Here is a 16054-nt window from a genome sequence, read left to right as displayed (position 1 = left end):
AGATATAACTCTTGTAAATATATATGCACCTAACATGGGAACACCGAAGTGCATAAAGCAACTATTAACAAACCTAAAAGGAGATATCAACAGCGACACAATAATAGTAGGTGACCTTAACGCTCCACTTACATCAGTGGATAGATCATCCAGAGAGAAAGTCAACAAGGAAGTAGTGGAATTAAATGAAAAACGAGACCAGATGGACTTAATAGGTATATACGGAACACTCCATCCAAAACCAACAAAATACACATTCTTCTCAACTGCACATGGAACATTCTCAAAAATAGACCACATGTTTGAAAACAAGGCAAGCCTCAATAAATTTAAGAAGACCGAAATCATGTCAAGCATCTTTTCTGACCATAGTGCTATGAAACTGGAATTCAACTACAAGAAAAAAGCTGGGAAAGTGACAAATAAGTGGAGACTAAACAACATACTACTGAACAACCAATGGATCATTGAAGAAATTAAAGGAGAAATCAAAAAAATCTAGCAACAAATGAAAATGAAAATACACCAATACCAACTCATATGGGATAAAGCAAAAGCAGTCCTCAGAGGGAAATTCATAGCAATACAGGCCCACCTTAACAAACAAGAAAAATCTCAAATAAGCAATCTTAAACTACACCTAAGAGAATTAGAAAAAGAAGAACAAACAAAGCCCAAAGTCAGCACAATGAGGGAAATAATAAAAAGTAGAGTGGAAATAAATGAAATTGAAATAAACAAAAAAATTACTGTAGAAAGGGTCAATGAAACTAAGAGCTGGTTCTTTAAAAAGATAAACAAAATTGACAAACCCTTAGCCAGACTCACTAAGAAAAAAGAAGACTCAAATGAATAAAATTAGAAATTAAACAGGAGAAATTAACAACGGATACCGCAGAAATACAAAGGGTTATAAGAAAATACTATGAAAAAGTATATGCCAACAAATTGGACAATCTAGAGGAAATGGACAAATTCTTAGGCGTATACAACCTCTCAAAACTGAATCAAGAAGAAATAGATGATCTGAATAGACCAATCACAAGTAAAGAGATTGAAACAGTAATCAAAAACCTCCCCCAAAATAAAAGTCTAGGACCAGGTGGCTTCTCTGGAGAATTCTACCAAACATTCAAAGAAGATTTAATACCTACCCCTCTCAAACTATTCCAAAAAATTGAAGAAGATAGAACACTTCCTAACACATTTTGTAAGGCCAACATCACCCTGATCTCAAAGCCAGAAAAGAACAACACAAAGAAGGAAAATTACAGGGCAATATCGCTGATGGCCATAGATGCAAAAATCCTCAACAAAATATTGGCAGCCCAAATACAGCAATACATTAAAAGGATCATACACCATGATCAAGTGGGATTTATAGCAGGGACACAGGGAGGGTTCAACATCTGCAAATCAAGCAATGTGATGCACCACATTAACAAAATGAGGAATAAAAATCACATGATCATGTCAATAGACATAGAGAAAGCATTTGACAATATCCAACGTCCAATTATGATAAAAACTCGCAATAAAATGAGTATAGAAGGAAAGTGCTTCAACATGATAAAGGCCATATATGACAAACCCACAGCCAACATTATACTCAATGGGGAAAAACTGAAAGCCCTCCCTCTGAGAACAGGAACAAGACAAGGGTGCCCACTCTCACCACTCTTATTCAGCATAGTACTGGAGTTTTTGGCCAGGGCAATTAAGCAAGAAAAAGAAATAAAATGTATCCAAATTGCCAATGAGGAAGTGAAACACTTGCTGTTTGCAGATAATATGATTTTATATATCAAAAACTCTAAAGAATCCATCAGAAAACTGTTAGAAATAATCAACAACTACAGCAAAGTTGCAGGGTACAAAATCAACTTACAAAAATCAGTTGCATTTCTATACTCTAATGATGAACTAACAGAAGGAGAACTCCAGAATACAATCCCATTTGTAACCACAATAAAAAGAATAAATTATGTAGGAATAAATTTAACCAAGGAAAACTGTAAGACATTATTGGAAGAAATTGATGATGTCATAAAGAAGTGGAAAGAGATTCCATGCATATGGATTAGAAAAATAAACATAGTTAAAATGTCCACAGTATCTAACGCAATCTACAGATTCAGTGCAATCCAAATCAGAATCCCAATGATGTTCTTCATGAAAAGAGAACCAAGAATCCCAAAATTCATAATGAGCAAGAAAAGACCCTGAATAACTAAAGCAACCCTGAGAAAAAAGAACAAAGCTGTAGGCATCACAATCCCTGACTTCAAAGCATACTACAAAGCTATAGTAATCAAAACAGCATGGTACTGGTACAAAAACAGACACACAGATCAGTGGAGCAGAATTGAAAGCCCAGAAATAAAACCGCACATCTATGGACAGCTAATCTTTGACAGAGGAGCTAAGAACATACAATGGAGAAAGGAAAGTCTCTTCAATAAATGGTGTTGGGGAAACTGGACAGCCACATGAAAAGAATGAAAGTAGACCCTTATCTTACACCATACACAAAAATTAACTCAAAATGGATTAAAGACTTGAAGGTAAGATGTGAAACATAAAACTCCTAGAAGAAAACATAGGCAGTGCACTCTTTGACATCAGTCTTAGAAGGATCTTTTTGAATACCAGTCTACTTGGGCAAGGGAAACAAAAGAAAAAATAACCAAATGGGACTTCATCAGACTAAAGAGCTTCTGCAAGGCAAAGGAAACCAGGAACAAAATGAAAGGGCAACCCACCAACTGAGAGAAGATATTTATAAATCATGTATGCGACGAGGGTTTAACTCCAAAATATATAAATAACGCCTACAAGTCAACAACAAAAAAACAAACAACCTGATCAAAAAATGGGCAGAGGATATAAACAGACATCTTTCCAAAGAAGATATACAGATGGCCAACAGGCACATAAAGAGATATTCAACATCACTAATCATTAGAGAAATACAAATCAAAACTACAATGAGATATTACCTAACACCTGTAAGAATGGCTATAATTAACAAGACAAAAAATAACAAATGGAAGACAATGTGGAGAAAAGGGAACCCCCATACACTGCTGGTAGGAATGCAAACTGGTCTAGCCACTATGGAAAACAGTATGGAGATTTCTCAAAAAATTAAAAATATATATACCATATGACCCAGCTATCCTGCTACTGGGTATTTATCCAAAGAACTTGAAATCAACAATTCAAAGAGACTTATGCACCCCTATGTTCATTGCAGCATTATTCAAAATAGCCAAATGTGGAAGCAACCCAAGTGCCTGTCAACTGACGATAAAGAAGATGTGGTATATATACATTATATATATATATGTATATATATACATTGTATATATATATGTGTGTGTGTTTGTGTGTATATATATATATACAATGGAATACTACTCGACCATAAAAAAAGACAAAATCATCCCATTTGCAACAATGCGGATAGACCTTGATGGTATTATGTTAAGCAAAATAAGGCAGACAGATAAAGACGAACAGTGTATGATTTCACTCATATGTGGAAGATAAACAAACACATGGACAAAGAAAACAGATTAGTGGTTACCAGAGGGGAAGGAAGTTGGGGGTGGACATAAAGGGCAAAGGGTCACAAATATATGGTGACTGACAAAGAAAAATGTAAAACTGAAATTTCACAATGTTATAAACTATTATGACCTCAATAAAATAAAAATAAAAAAATTTAAAAAGGGATTAGAAAGTTAAAAAAAAATCCACAGGTACCATCATACTTGATGGTGAGAAACTTGATAAGATCAGGTACAAGGCAAGGATATCCCCCTTCACCACTCCTTTTCAACATCATACTGTAAGTCCTAACTAATGCAGTAAGAAGGAAACAAAAGTATGCAGATTGGAACAGAAGAAATAAAACTGTCTTTGTTCACATGTGACATGATTATCTCTGTAGAAAATCGAAAATAATTTACAAAGAACCTTCTGGAATAATAAGAAATTATAGCAGAGTTTCAAGAACAAGGTTAATATACAAAAGTTGATTGCTTTCCTTTATACCAGCAATGAATAATTGGAATTTGAAACAAGCACACCACCATTTACATTAGCACCAAAAAATTGAAATACTTAGGTACAAATCTAACAAAATAATGTATAAAATCTATATGAGGAAAACTACATAACTGATTAATGAAATCAAAGAAGATCTAAATAAATGGGAAGATGTTCCATGTTCATGGATAGGAAGACTCAATATTGTTAAGATGTCAATTCCTTCAACTTGTAGTTGAGTGCAATCTGAATCAAAATCCTGAAAAGTCATTTTTTTCAATATTGACAAACTAATTCTAAAGTTTATGTGAAAAGGCAAAAGACCCAGAATAGCCAACACAATATTGAAGAAGAATAGCAAAGTCAGAGGACTGACAATACCTGACTTAAGTCTTTCTATAAAGCTACAGTAATCAAGGTAGAGTGGTATGGGTGAGAGAATATACAAGTAGATCAAAGGAACAGAATAGAGAGCCCAGAAATAGGCCCACACAAATATAGACATCTTGTCTTTGATAAAGGAGCAAAGGCACTCAATCCAGTGGAGAAAGGATGGTCTTTTCAACAAATGTTGCTGGAAGAACTGGACATCTATGTGCAAGAAAAAAAAAAAATCTAGGCACAGACCTTACACACTTAACAAAACTTAACTCAAAATGGATCACGGACGTAAATATAAAATGCAAAACCATAAAACTCCTAGAAGATAACACAGGAAGAAACCAGATGGCCTTTCATACAGCAATGATTTTATATATAACACCAAAAATAAAATCATGAAAGAAAATACAGACAACTTGGATTTCATTAAAATTTAAAACTTCTGCTCTGTGAAAGACACTATCAAGAGAATGAGAAGACAAGTCAGCCACAGACTAGAAGAAATTATTTGCAAAAGACGTATCTGGTAAAGGGCTTTTATTGAAGGTATACAAAGAACTCTTAAAAATCAACAATCAGAAAACGAAAGTACTCAAAAAATGGACAAAAGATCTGAACAGATACCTCACCAAAGAAGATATACAAATGCCAAATAAGCTTATGAGAAGATGCTCAACATCATATGTCACTCAGGAATTGCAAATTAAGACAAGAAGATACTACTATCCACCTATTAGAATGGTCAAGATCTGAATATTGAAAACACCAAATGCTGTCAAGGATAAGGAGCAACAGGAATTCTCATTCACTGTTGGTGAAAATGCAAAATAGTATAGCCACTTTGGAAGACATTTTGGCAATTTCTTACAAAGCAAAACATAGTCTTATCAGATGATTCAGCAGTTGTGCTCCTAATGAGTTTCAACCCCGAAATGAGTTGAAAAGTTATACCTACACAAAAACCTCCACCCAAATTTGATAGCAGCTTTATTCATAATTGCCAAAAATCGGAAGCAACCAAGACATCACAGAAGAATAGATAACCTGTAATGCCTATATACAATGGAAAATTATTCACCAAGCAATTTAAAAAAAGTAAAAGAATCTATCAAGCCACAAAAGGAAATAGAGGAACCTTAAATCCTTGCATAAGTACTAAGTGAAAGGAGGCAGTCTGCTAAGGCGATATACTTTAGGATTCCAACTATATGACACTGTGGAAAAGGTAAAACTATAGAGACAGTGAAAAGATCAGTGGTTTCTAGGAATTGGAGTGGGGGGCAAAGGGATGAATATGTAGAGTACAGGGGATTTTTAGGGCAGTACAGTTATTCAGTATGATGCTGTTATGATGGATACATGACATTATGCATTTGGAAAAACCAATAGACTTGTTCAACACGAAGAATGAACACCAATGTCAACTATGGATGTTAGTTAACAATAATGTGTAAATACTGATTCATCAGTTATAACAAATATACCAGATGAATGCAAGATATTAGTGATAGGAGAAGCTGTGAGGGAGAAGGGGGGTATATGGAAACTCTCTGTACTTTCTGCTTAATTTTTCTGTAAACCTAAACTTATTTTTTAAAAAAGTCTACTTAAAAAAATGTGCAAGACGAAAAATCATTCAGATCATGTGCTCTACTTCCAATTCATAAAATCTTGAAAACGTAATTTAGGCAGATCCTAATCTAGCTACTTGTTTCTGCCCTACCAAATGGCAACCAGGGATTAGCCCTTGCCATTGAAATTCTCATTGTTCTGGCATTTTCTTTCCATTGTCTTTGTATCATCTCATCAACTTACCTGGATCCACCACCTCATCCCTACACTCTTGTGTCTCCCTCTTTCTCTCTGTGTCTCCCTCTTCCCAAATTTATTCAATGATGACCAGAATGGTAGAGAAAATGGGAAGGAAGGAAGGAAGAACATTTAATCATGATTGCTGCTTCTCCCTTGCTTGCTTCCTTCTGTTTCCAATAAATACACACAGGCACACACACACATGCACACGCACACACACACACACACCCCAAGAGGCTTGCTTACAGGTGCCACTGTGGTAACCCCTTCAGTTCCTGTCACATTCCTTCAAATTTGTCATGTGTGACTTTTTGTGCCTGAAATTCCTGTCAGGAAAGAGGAATGATTTCCTCTTGAAAAAAGGAATCACTTCCTGTTATTATTTCCTTCCTCATTGTCTGGCTTTATTTTTTGCATATTCTTTTTGTTCTTTGACAGAAATAAGAATGCTTTAGTAGCCTTTTCAGAGTCCTCTAGCCAGATCATCAACAATAGGTGAGTTGATTTTCTGTCATCTGAGTGGGAAAACCATTTGGGAGCATTGGTGACAATACAGAATGTCCGTGATAGCCTGTCAGCTTCTATATATAACTTTTTTCTTTTTTGGATCAAGAAGGACCAGGTCAAAAGAGAGAGAACACTTACTATTTGTGTGTTCGTGAACTTTAGGGATTACTAGTGAAAATCCTTAGGGAACTATTAGAGTACCTGTGTATATCTTTCTGCTAGTGTGGGTCAAGGGAGAAAACACTATTTGGAAGCACAAAGGTAGTAGCGGTGGACAGGGAGCAGAGGAGCCCTCAGCAGAAACTAAAAGAGATAATAGACTTGAGATCTGTCCCTTACCCTCCAGAGCTCTGCCACAATGGGAGGCTGGTATCCCAAACCCAAACCAACCATCATACTGGAGGTAGCCCCTGCCTCAGGCCGACAGTTACTTAACCCTATCTGAGGAGAAGGAAAGACATCCATGAAACATGAAGAGTAAGGAGGTGGTGGAGGGACTTGAAATCAGAAAATGAGATGGGATAAGAGGGATTCCTACCTACAAACTATAGCTGAATTTGAAGTAAATGTAATCACAAAAGGCAATTACACATTGGGGTTAAGTTTAGTAGTAAAGAAATGTTTTTAAATCTTGATCCATTAAGGATTCTTTTACAGGCCTAAGAATTTTATTACCATCATATGAAGCCTCAATTCTAGGGAAAGATGAAATATTTTCCAAATAACCAAATTACATGTGAACTTACAGGGTTCAACCATTTTGTAAGTTATAGAGAAATTGTAGCTAATTTGAATGAGAAAAGTGAGTCTATGAAGTCACACGGTGTTTGATCATGTACATTTTAATCCTTTAGTTCTGATTGGAATAAATTGACATCAGTAACCACTGAGGAAGTCTCCAGCAAAAGGTGAGATTATAGATATATCTGTAAAGATACACACACAAAGTGAAGAGAGATTTCTATTTGGAAACAAGGAGAATGATAGCAGGGTGTCAGTGGATAACAATACAGAGTGTCTTTGACACTCTTTTGGAGTCATCTCACGGTAGCATCTGTAGGTAACTCTTTACCTTTTTGGACCCATTTGGATAAAAAAGGAACAAGTTATAAAAGGGATGCTTCTTCCCCTAAGTGTGTTTTGTCACCCTTAATTAGTAGCAGCCAAAACTCTTAAGAAACTATCAGATTGCCCACATGTGAGACTCTACTAGAGTGGACCAAGAGAGCACAGAATCTCATTTGGAGCAAGGAGACAAGGTAGCAGTGGACAGAGAACAGTGGAGCCCTCAGCAGAAAAGAATGGAGCTAATAGAGCCTGGATGTGTCAATGACCCTCCAGAGTTTTGCCACGGTGTGAGGCTAGTGCCCATACTCACTGTCATATTGGAAGGAGCCCCCCGCCCCTACCTTAGCCTGCAGTTGCTTGACCCTGAGGGTCAGAAAAGATATCTATGATGGTGAAAGCAAGAAAGTGATGGAGGGGCTTAAGAATTGGGAATTAAACGTGAGAAGAGGGATGGGTACCTACAAACTGAAGTGGAATTTGAAATAAATTCTACCACAAAAGGCTGTTACACACTAGGATTAGGGTAATTGTAAAGAACTTTGCTTGTATCTTGATGCATTAATTATTTACAGGCTAAAATTTTCATTACTACCTTATATAAAGCCTCATTTCTAATAAAAACTAACATACTAGATTTAGTTATATATACATGAATTTTTTTTTACAAGTGGATCAGAGTTTATTAAGTAGGGGGTGAAGAGGGTGTAGCACAAGTAGAAGTATGCAACACCCGAAGTGAACAGAATCTGAGATTCCTGAAAAAAAATCTGTCGATTACACAATTGGCCACTTGCTCCTCCATTGACACAGGGACTGGTCAGGGCAGATGAGGGAATAAATCCTGTGGCAGGACCAGTGGTTACTCCCAGGCTGGGAATAATCTCCACGGAGCTTTCAAGACCAAGCCAGGCTTGGGCAGAGACTTCATAGCTGATGAAGCTGGATCCAGCAAGGTGGCTGTGAGCGAGAAGCCCTGGGTGGCAATCTGGTTGTATATCATGAGCTGGCAGCACTGGCTCTGATCCCTAGGGAAGCAGTAGAGGTCATGGGTGAGGGCAGCCACCGTGCCCAGGCAGCCTATGGGTACCATTGGGTTCTTGCAGGTCTTGAGAAGGAACTTTTCCTTGAAGCTTTCTGGAGTGCTGTAGACACTGAGGCTAAAGCCCTCAACGACTAGATGCTGCGACAGTTCAAAGGGTGCCTCTGAAGTCATAAGGCTGGGAGCCCTCATGTCCCAGGCAACAGCAGTATGAGAAAACAGGGATGCTGAACTCCATCTCCTCTATATGTGAATTTGTAAAGATCAACCAGTTCATAAGCTGTAAAGTAATTACAGCTATTTGAATTAAAACAAACAAGTCTAAAATTAAAATGTGGTATCTGAATAGGTAACTCTCTAGTCCTTTAACACTGCTCTGAATGAATTAACATCAAAAAGCTATGAGGGGGCCACCCATGAAATTTGAGATATAAATGAATAAATAAAAATAAATATATATCTTTTTATATATACACATGTGTATTTATATAGTTATATCAACACAGACATACAAACACACATACACAAACATAAATACAATGAAAGAAAGAGAGATAAATTTCCAAATTCATTCTTAGGAGTATCCTTGACAGTACAGTGTCTTTGACACTGTTTCTAAATCTTACCATAGCACCTTTAGGTAACTTTTCATCTTATTGGATTTGGTTGGATAAAAAAGGAACAGGTCATAAGAGGAATGCTTCTTCCTCCTAGTAACTACCACCCAAAAGTCTTAGAAAAATTTCAGAATGCTCCAAATAGGAGCATTCTGCCTTTGAGACTCTATAGATTGAGTGAAAGGGGGACAGAATCCAATTTAAGGCAAGGTGGAGGTAGCAGTGGACAAAGAGCAGAGGAGCCCTCATCACAAAGAAAGGAGCTAATAGACTGGGATCTGTCCCTCACCCTCCAGAGTTCTGCTGCCATGTGAGGCTGGTGTCCTAGACCCAAACCCACCACCCAATAGAGGGAGTCCCCAACTCAGGCCTGCAGTCACTTAACCCTTTCTGAGGGCCAGGAAAAACAACCATGTTAGGTGAAAGTAAAGGTGAAGGAAGAACTTGAGAGGTAGGAAATTAGGTAGGAGAAGAGGGATGCACACCTGAGAATTGAAGTTGATTTTGAAATAAATTCCACCACAAAAGGTTGTTACACCATGGGTCAAGTTCAGTAGTAAAGAACTGTACTTAAACCTTGAGTCATTAACTTTTTTGGTAGGTCTAAAATATTCATTACAAACATATATAGTATCATTTCCAGGGAAAAGGAGATATTGGATTCCAAACAACTGATTTACATGTGAATTTTCTAAGAGTCAACCGGTTGATAAAATCAAGAGTAATTGTAGCTAATTTGAACTAAAAAAGTAAGTCTAGAAGTCGTGTGGTGCCTTACTATGTGTGTTTTTAATCCTTTAGCCCTGCACCAAGTGAACTGACCACAGTATCTTCTGAAACCTTCTACGATGCCAAGTGAGCTATGACGAATAAATCTGTATATATGTGTCCGTATATGTGTACACACACACACACACACACACATTCAGAGAAATTGATGTTTGGGATGTTCACTCTCAGGAGCACCTGGGAATACAGAGTTCCCTTCATATATTTTTAAAGCCCTCTCATGGTAAGCTTCTACGTGTAATATTCTTTGTCTTGAAATTGAGATAGAAAAGACGCACAGGTCATAAAGGAAGTCTTTTTAATCCTAGAATTTGTCGCCCTTGATTACTGTGTATGAAATTCTACTAGAGATGGCAAGGAAGGAGAGAAACTTATTTGGAGCAAGGAGGAGTTAGCAGTGGACAGGGAGCCAGAGGAGGCCTTAGCAGAGAAGATGGGAGCTAATAGACTGGGATCTGTCCCCCATCCTCCAGAGTTCTGCTGCCGTGTGAGGCTGGTGTCCCAGACCCAAACCCACCCTAGTATAGAGGGAGTCCCTGACTCTGGCCTGCAGTGACTTGACCCTATCTGAGGGCCAGGAAAGACAGCCATGATCGAGGACAGTCAAGGGTGAAGGAGGGACTTGAGAAGCAGGAAATTAGGTAGCGGAAGAGGGATGCACACCTGCAAATTGAAGTTGATTTTGAAATAAATTCCACCACAAAAGGCTGTTACACCATGGGTCAAGTTCAGTAGTAAAGAACTGTACTTAAATCTCGAGTCATTAACTTTTTTGGTAGGTCTAAAATATTTGTTACAAACATATATAGCATTATATCTAGGGAAAAGGAGATATTGGATTCCAAATAACTGATTACATGTGAATTTTCTGAGTAAACCAGTTAATGACGTCAAGAGTAATTGTAACTAATTTGAACCAAAAAAGTAAGTCTGGAAGTCACGTGGTACCTTACTATGTGTGTTTTTAATCCTTTCACACTGTCCTGAGTAAATTGACAACAGAAACCGCTGATGAAACCTCTGATGAAATGTGAGATAGAAAGATAGATATATATAAACAGAAATATATATATATATATATATACAGAGAGGGAGATGTATTGAGATTTGGGGGGTTTGTTTTCAGCAGCATGCATGACATTACAGAGTGTCCTTGACACTAGTTGGATAAAAGAGAAATAGGTCGTAAGAGGGTTGCTTCTTACCCCTTTTGTCACCCTTATTAGCAGCAAAAACCCTTAGAATGCTGTCAGATTGCCCATCTATAAGACTCTGCTAAAGTGGTCCCAGAGAGCAGGAAAACCTATTTGAAGCAAGGAGAAGTAATTCTGAAGGGGTTCAGGAGTAAAGAAATGTACGTGAACTTGATTCACTAAGTTGTTTTTCCTAGGACTCAGATCTTCATTACAAATATATAAAGTCTCATTTCTAGGGAAAAATTAACTATCAGTTTCAAGTAACTGATTAAAGTATTATTTTTTAGGACAAGTAGATTACAAGTTATTGAAAAATTGTAGCTAATTCTCATTTAAAAATAAGTCTAGAGAAACATGTAACGTCTTACTATGTGCATTTCTAATCCTTTAGCTGTGACTCAAATGAGTCGAAAACTATAACCCATGTTAGACCCATGCCTGAAAGGTGAGATGTAAATACATATATAGAAAGAGATGGGGGGATATTGACACTTGTGAAATCTGATTATTTATTGAATGGAGTCCTTATCTCAGGAAGTTATTTGAATCCTGTCCAAGGAGGAGAAAAGATATCCATGATATGTGACAAATAGAAGGTGGTAGAGGGACCCAGGTTCCAAATAACTAATTAACTTATAGTTTTTTAGAGTTCTATCAGTTTATGAATTGTAGAGCAATTGTACCCGATTTCAACCAAAACAGTAAGTATACAAAGTTACTTGGTTCTGACAATGTACGTTTTCAATCTTTCACACTGGCCTGAATAAATTGATATCAGAAGTCTGTGATGGCTTTGATATGTCTTACCTGTCAATGAAGGTTCCATCCAGCAATACCGATGTCATTTGTTTGAGTCAGTGCTATATATATCAATCTTGAGAGAGAGAGAAAAAGAGAGTGAGAAAGACAGACAGACAGAGATGGAAAGAGAGAGAGAAAGAGAAACAGCTATTTGCAAAATTCAGTCTTGGAAGTGTCTATGGAAATACAGTGTTTCCTGGAGAATAATTCTAAAATTATTTCTAAAAAATTAGGTCTTCCAGTGAGCCAAATCATATTTCCTCTGTCTTTTAGATTCAAAGGATTCTTTTTGTTGAAATAAATTTTTCATATCACTGTTCCATGTAGCACATTTCTAATGATATATTCTTGCATTTGTTGGTGGTTAAAGAATAAAGGAACAACTCTCCAGGCTCGATAATGGTACTGAGGACACTGACTTGTCTGATTCTTGTGGGTAAGTCAGTTTGGAATTTGGAGGGAGGGAGCAGTTGGTGGATCTCTTATCTTTGCAAAGATAGGGCTTGTGTTGAGGCAAGAAAGAAAAAGGAAAATTGTGGAAAGGTATCCAAATGTTTGGGGGGGGGGTACACAATAATAACTAATTGAATTTGCAGATAAGTACCACGTGTAAAAAAAGTATTTCCACATACTCACAAATAAATGTTCTTCTAGTTTGAAAATGTGAAAATAGACTTAGTAGATAATAATTTTATTATAAAGTTTCTTTCTTAACAAAGGATTGCAGAATGCTGTTTACCCTTCAACTGTATTCCTTTCCTGTTTTTCCTGGATATATACTGACTCTTGGTTTTGTTGATTTTGTCTATGAGGAAATGAGACTGATAGAAAAAGCAAATGTGTTCTGCTGAATAAAGCCCTCTTCATGATTATTGGAATTTTATTAATTTTGACTTGTTTCTGAGTAATCTTACTGAGAGTACTTCCTGCTGCACTGATCTTCAGGCATTTTTACCACAGACTCACAGCAAGGAAACAATAGATTCCTAAAATGGCATGTGTCTGAACTGCGGAAATATTCATGAGATTTTTCTTCTGCTCGTCTCTTGGACAGTTATTTAACCATTCACCAGCTTGTGTCAATGTTGGAGAGTGAGTAGTGCTGAAGAGGATATTAACTGATAACTTTTGCAATTTTTTTGTTGTCTGGACAACGATAATATGGAAAATAAAAGAGTGACCAGTGAATACAAATAGTTCTTCAAATTACCCATTAATTTCCATTTTCTGTGACTTTTTTCACCATGGGCCATCAATGAAGAGTTCACTCTGTCACTTCATTAAATTTTATGTCTGCATATTAGCTGTATATCTTCTGCAGTGAGGCCGAGGGCTGGGGCAAAATTTGAATAGATTGAGCAAGGCAAGCATTTCCTTTTTCTTACCCCCTCCAAACAAAATAAAGTGGTTTTGTTTTGTTTTCTTAGTTACAAATGCTTATTGTATAGATACAAGTGACATTTGCGATAGTATCTGGGAGAAACACTGGTGTTTCAGACTAGGAGGATGGTTTTTGATTTGGAGTTTGACTTGGAAACAATGCTTGACTTTGACATCTAATATTCACTGGACACTCGGCAAGTCACTAAACCTCTTTAAACTTTAGATCATTCACCTGTAAACTGTAAAAATAATGCTATGTACAGTATCTATCTACTGGGTGTTGTAGAATAAAAAACTACTAATAAAGGTAAATTAGTATGTGTGAAAGTGCTTTTAAAGCTCTAAAGCACCACAAATAAGCTTTATGCTAAAAACCAAAAGTAACACAGCAGTTCATTATTAGGAAAATCAGAAAATACAGACAAACAATAAATTCACCCATAAATAGCCATTCTTAATTTTTGATCCATGCCCTTCCAGGTTCTTTAGAGATATACATTTTTTGTTTATGGGTATGGTATCATATGTACCTTCTTTTTAAAAATAACCTTATTGCTCAGTGACGTATCACATATTTCTGTGTTAATAAATATACATATGCATTTACAACACTATATTTTCTTTAATTTCAGATTTTTTATTGTTGCCTGAAGTCCTACCAATAGCTAACTTTATTTATTTTTAAATTTACAACATTATTTTTAACAGCTATACAATACCTCATAGTGTAGATGTGTCATAGTTTATTTAAGTAATCAGATATCAATGGACATTTAAATTGTTTACAACTTTTTACTCATACAAAGAGTGATGAATATCTTTGAGACCAAACCTCTATATATTATTATTTCCTTATGATAAGTTCTCAGAAATGGAAATTGTGTCAAAAGGAATGCTTGTGGGGCTCTTGATATTGATATGCCCTCCCAAATCACAATATAAAAGTGTACGTTTCCTCCATTCCCATGAGTTTCATAGAACTTGTATTTCATTGTTTGCAAATTACCTTAGCCCATTTAAAATTGGGATATTAGGGGCTGGCCCCACGGCCAAGTGGTTAAGTTCATGCACTCCGCTGCAGGCAGCCCAGTGTTTCGTTGGTTCGAATCCTGGGTGCGGACATGACACTGCTCATCGAACCACACTGAGGCAGCGTCCCACATACCACAATTAGAAGGACTCACAATGAAGAATATACAACTATGTACCAGGGAGCTTTGGGGAGAGAAAAAAGAAAAAGATAGAATCTTTAAAAAAATAAACAAATAAATAAATAAATAAAATTGGGATGTTATCGGGGGGTGACGTCAGCAACATGGTGGCATGAGCTCACCCGGGACTCTCCCCTCCAAATTACAACCAAAAAGAGCAACTGCTTTCCAACCAAAAAAAAAATTCCTAATAACAGAAATTGTCAGAGACCCACAGCAGCCAAATGCCGGAGGGTGGAGAGGCTGGAGCCACCCTCGGAGGAGCTGGAACTGGGTAGGAAAGAACTTTGCTCCCTCCCCTAGAGACTGGGATTTGCTGCTGTGGGTGAGGGAAGGAGTGGGGGAGGGGCCGCGCGTGTGGGGATCATCCAGGACTCCCACCGCCAGTGCAGTGGAAACCCTCTAACGGGGGAAAGCTTTTGCATGGGGGAACCCCAGCAAGCCAGGACCCTCGGAGACCAGAGAGCAAGAGCTGACCCCAATCCAGGTCAGCACGCAAGAGAAAGTGCCCCTCCTCCCCCAACCCACACTGCACGCGGCCATCGCAGCTGAAGGTAGAGGGCTCAGAATGCAAGGCTCTTGACCCCCATCTAGTGGCAACAGGCTGTAACTGAAACCAAATAATAGCATCATGTGCAAAAACTGCTCCTCTACCATCCAGCAATTTATAAAAGCTCCAGTCCAACAGGAAAACAATAAAAATACAGAAGTAGGTCCTGAGGACTTGGAAATACGTAAACTAAGTGAAGATGAGTTCAAAATAGCTATCATCAAAATATTCAATGAGGTAAAGGGAAATATAGAGAAACAAGTCAATGAGTTCTGGAGTTACTTCCCAAAAGAGATTGAAATTATAAAGAAGAATCAATTAGAAATACTAGAGGTGAAAAATACAATGGATCAGATAAAACAGGATACGGATTCTCTGAATGCCCGTGTAGACACCATAGAGGAGCAAATTAGCATAATCTAAGATAGACAGGCTGAATGGCTCCAGACAGAGGAAGAAGGGGAACTAAGAATTTAAAAAACTGAAGAAAATCTCAGAGAAATAGCTGACTCAATGAGAAAATGCAACTTAAGAATCATCGGAATTCCTGAGGGTGTGGAAAAGGAAAATGGAGCAGAAAGTATGCTCAACGAAATAATAGAAGAGAACTTCCCAAATCTAGGGATTGAGAGATAAATGTGTGTGAA

At 37.3% G+C, this 16054-nt stretch overlaps 2 protein-coding genes across 8 annotated transcripts in view; one reads left to right on the top strand and one right to left on the bottom strand.

The window, feature by feature from the left end:
• LOC138918379 (mitochondrial ornithine transporter 1-like) overlaps window positions 1-16054 on the bottom strand; it is a 159502-nt gene that overhangs the window by 86994 nt on the left and 56454 nt on the right. Inside the window, exon 4 of one of the 6 annotated variants that reach the window (XR_011427711.1) lies at window positions 12270-12336. The exons of the other annotated variants lie outside the window; for them this stretch is intronic. The gene's annotated coding sequence lies outside the window, so the exon portion shown is untranslated. The remainder of the gene's footprint in view (window positions 1-12269; window positions 12337-16054) is intronic. 6 annotated transcript variants of the gene reach the window in all.
• Window positions 1-16054, top strand: part of LOC138918369 (phosphatidylinositol 3,4,5-trisphosphate 3-phosphatase TPTE2-like) — a 444167-nt gene that overhangs the window by 381683 nt on the left and 46430 nt on the right. For both annotated transcript variants that reach the window (XR_011427698.1, XM_070239621.1), the window contains 5 exons: window positions 6685-6741; window positions 7608-7661; window positions 10279-10332; window positions 11854-11907; window positions 12634-12699. Coding sequence is in view for 1 of the 2 variants with exons in the window: in XM_070239621.1 (XP_070095722.1) it covers window positions 6685-6741; window positions 7608-7661; window positions 10279-10332; window positions 11854-11907; window positions 12634-12699 (285 nt within the window). In the remaining variant the exon portion in view is untranslated. The remainder of the gene's footprint in view (window positions 1-6684; window positions 6742-7607; window positions 7662-10278; window positions 10333-11853; window positions 11908-12633; window positions 12700-16054) is intronic.

Source organism: Equus caballus, chromosome 17 (assembly GCF_041296265.1).
Source record: "Equus caballus isolate H_3958 breed thoroughbred chromosome 17, TB-T2T, whole genome shotgun sequence".
In the NCBI taxonomy this organism is placed as follows: domain Eukaryota; kingdom Metazoa; phylum Chordata; class Mammalia; order Perissodactyla; family Equidae; genus Equus; species Equus caballus.
Note: the sequence above shows the minus strand (reverse complement) of the source record. Positions and strands in the feature narration are given on the sequence as shown.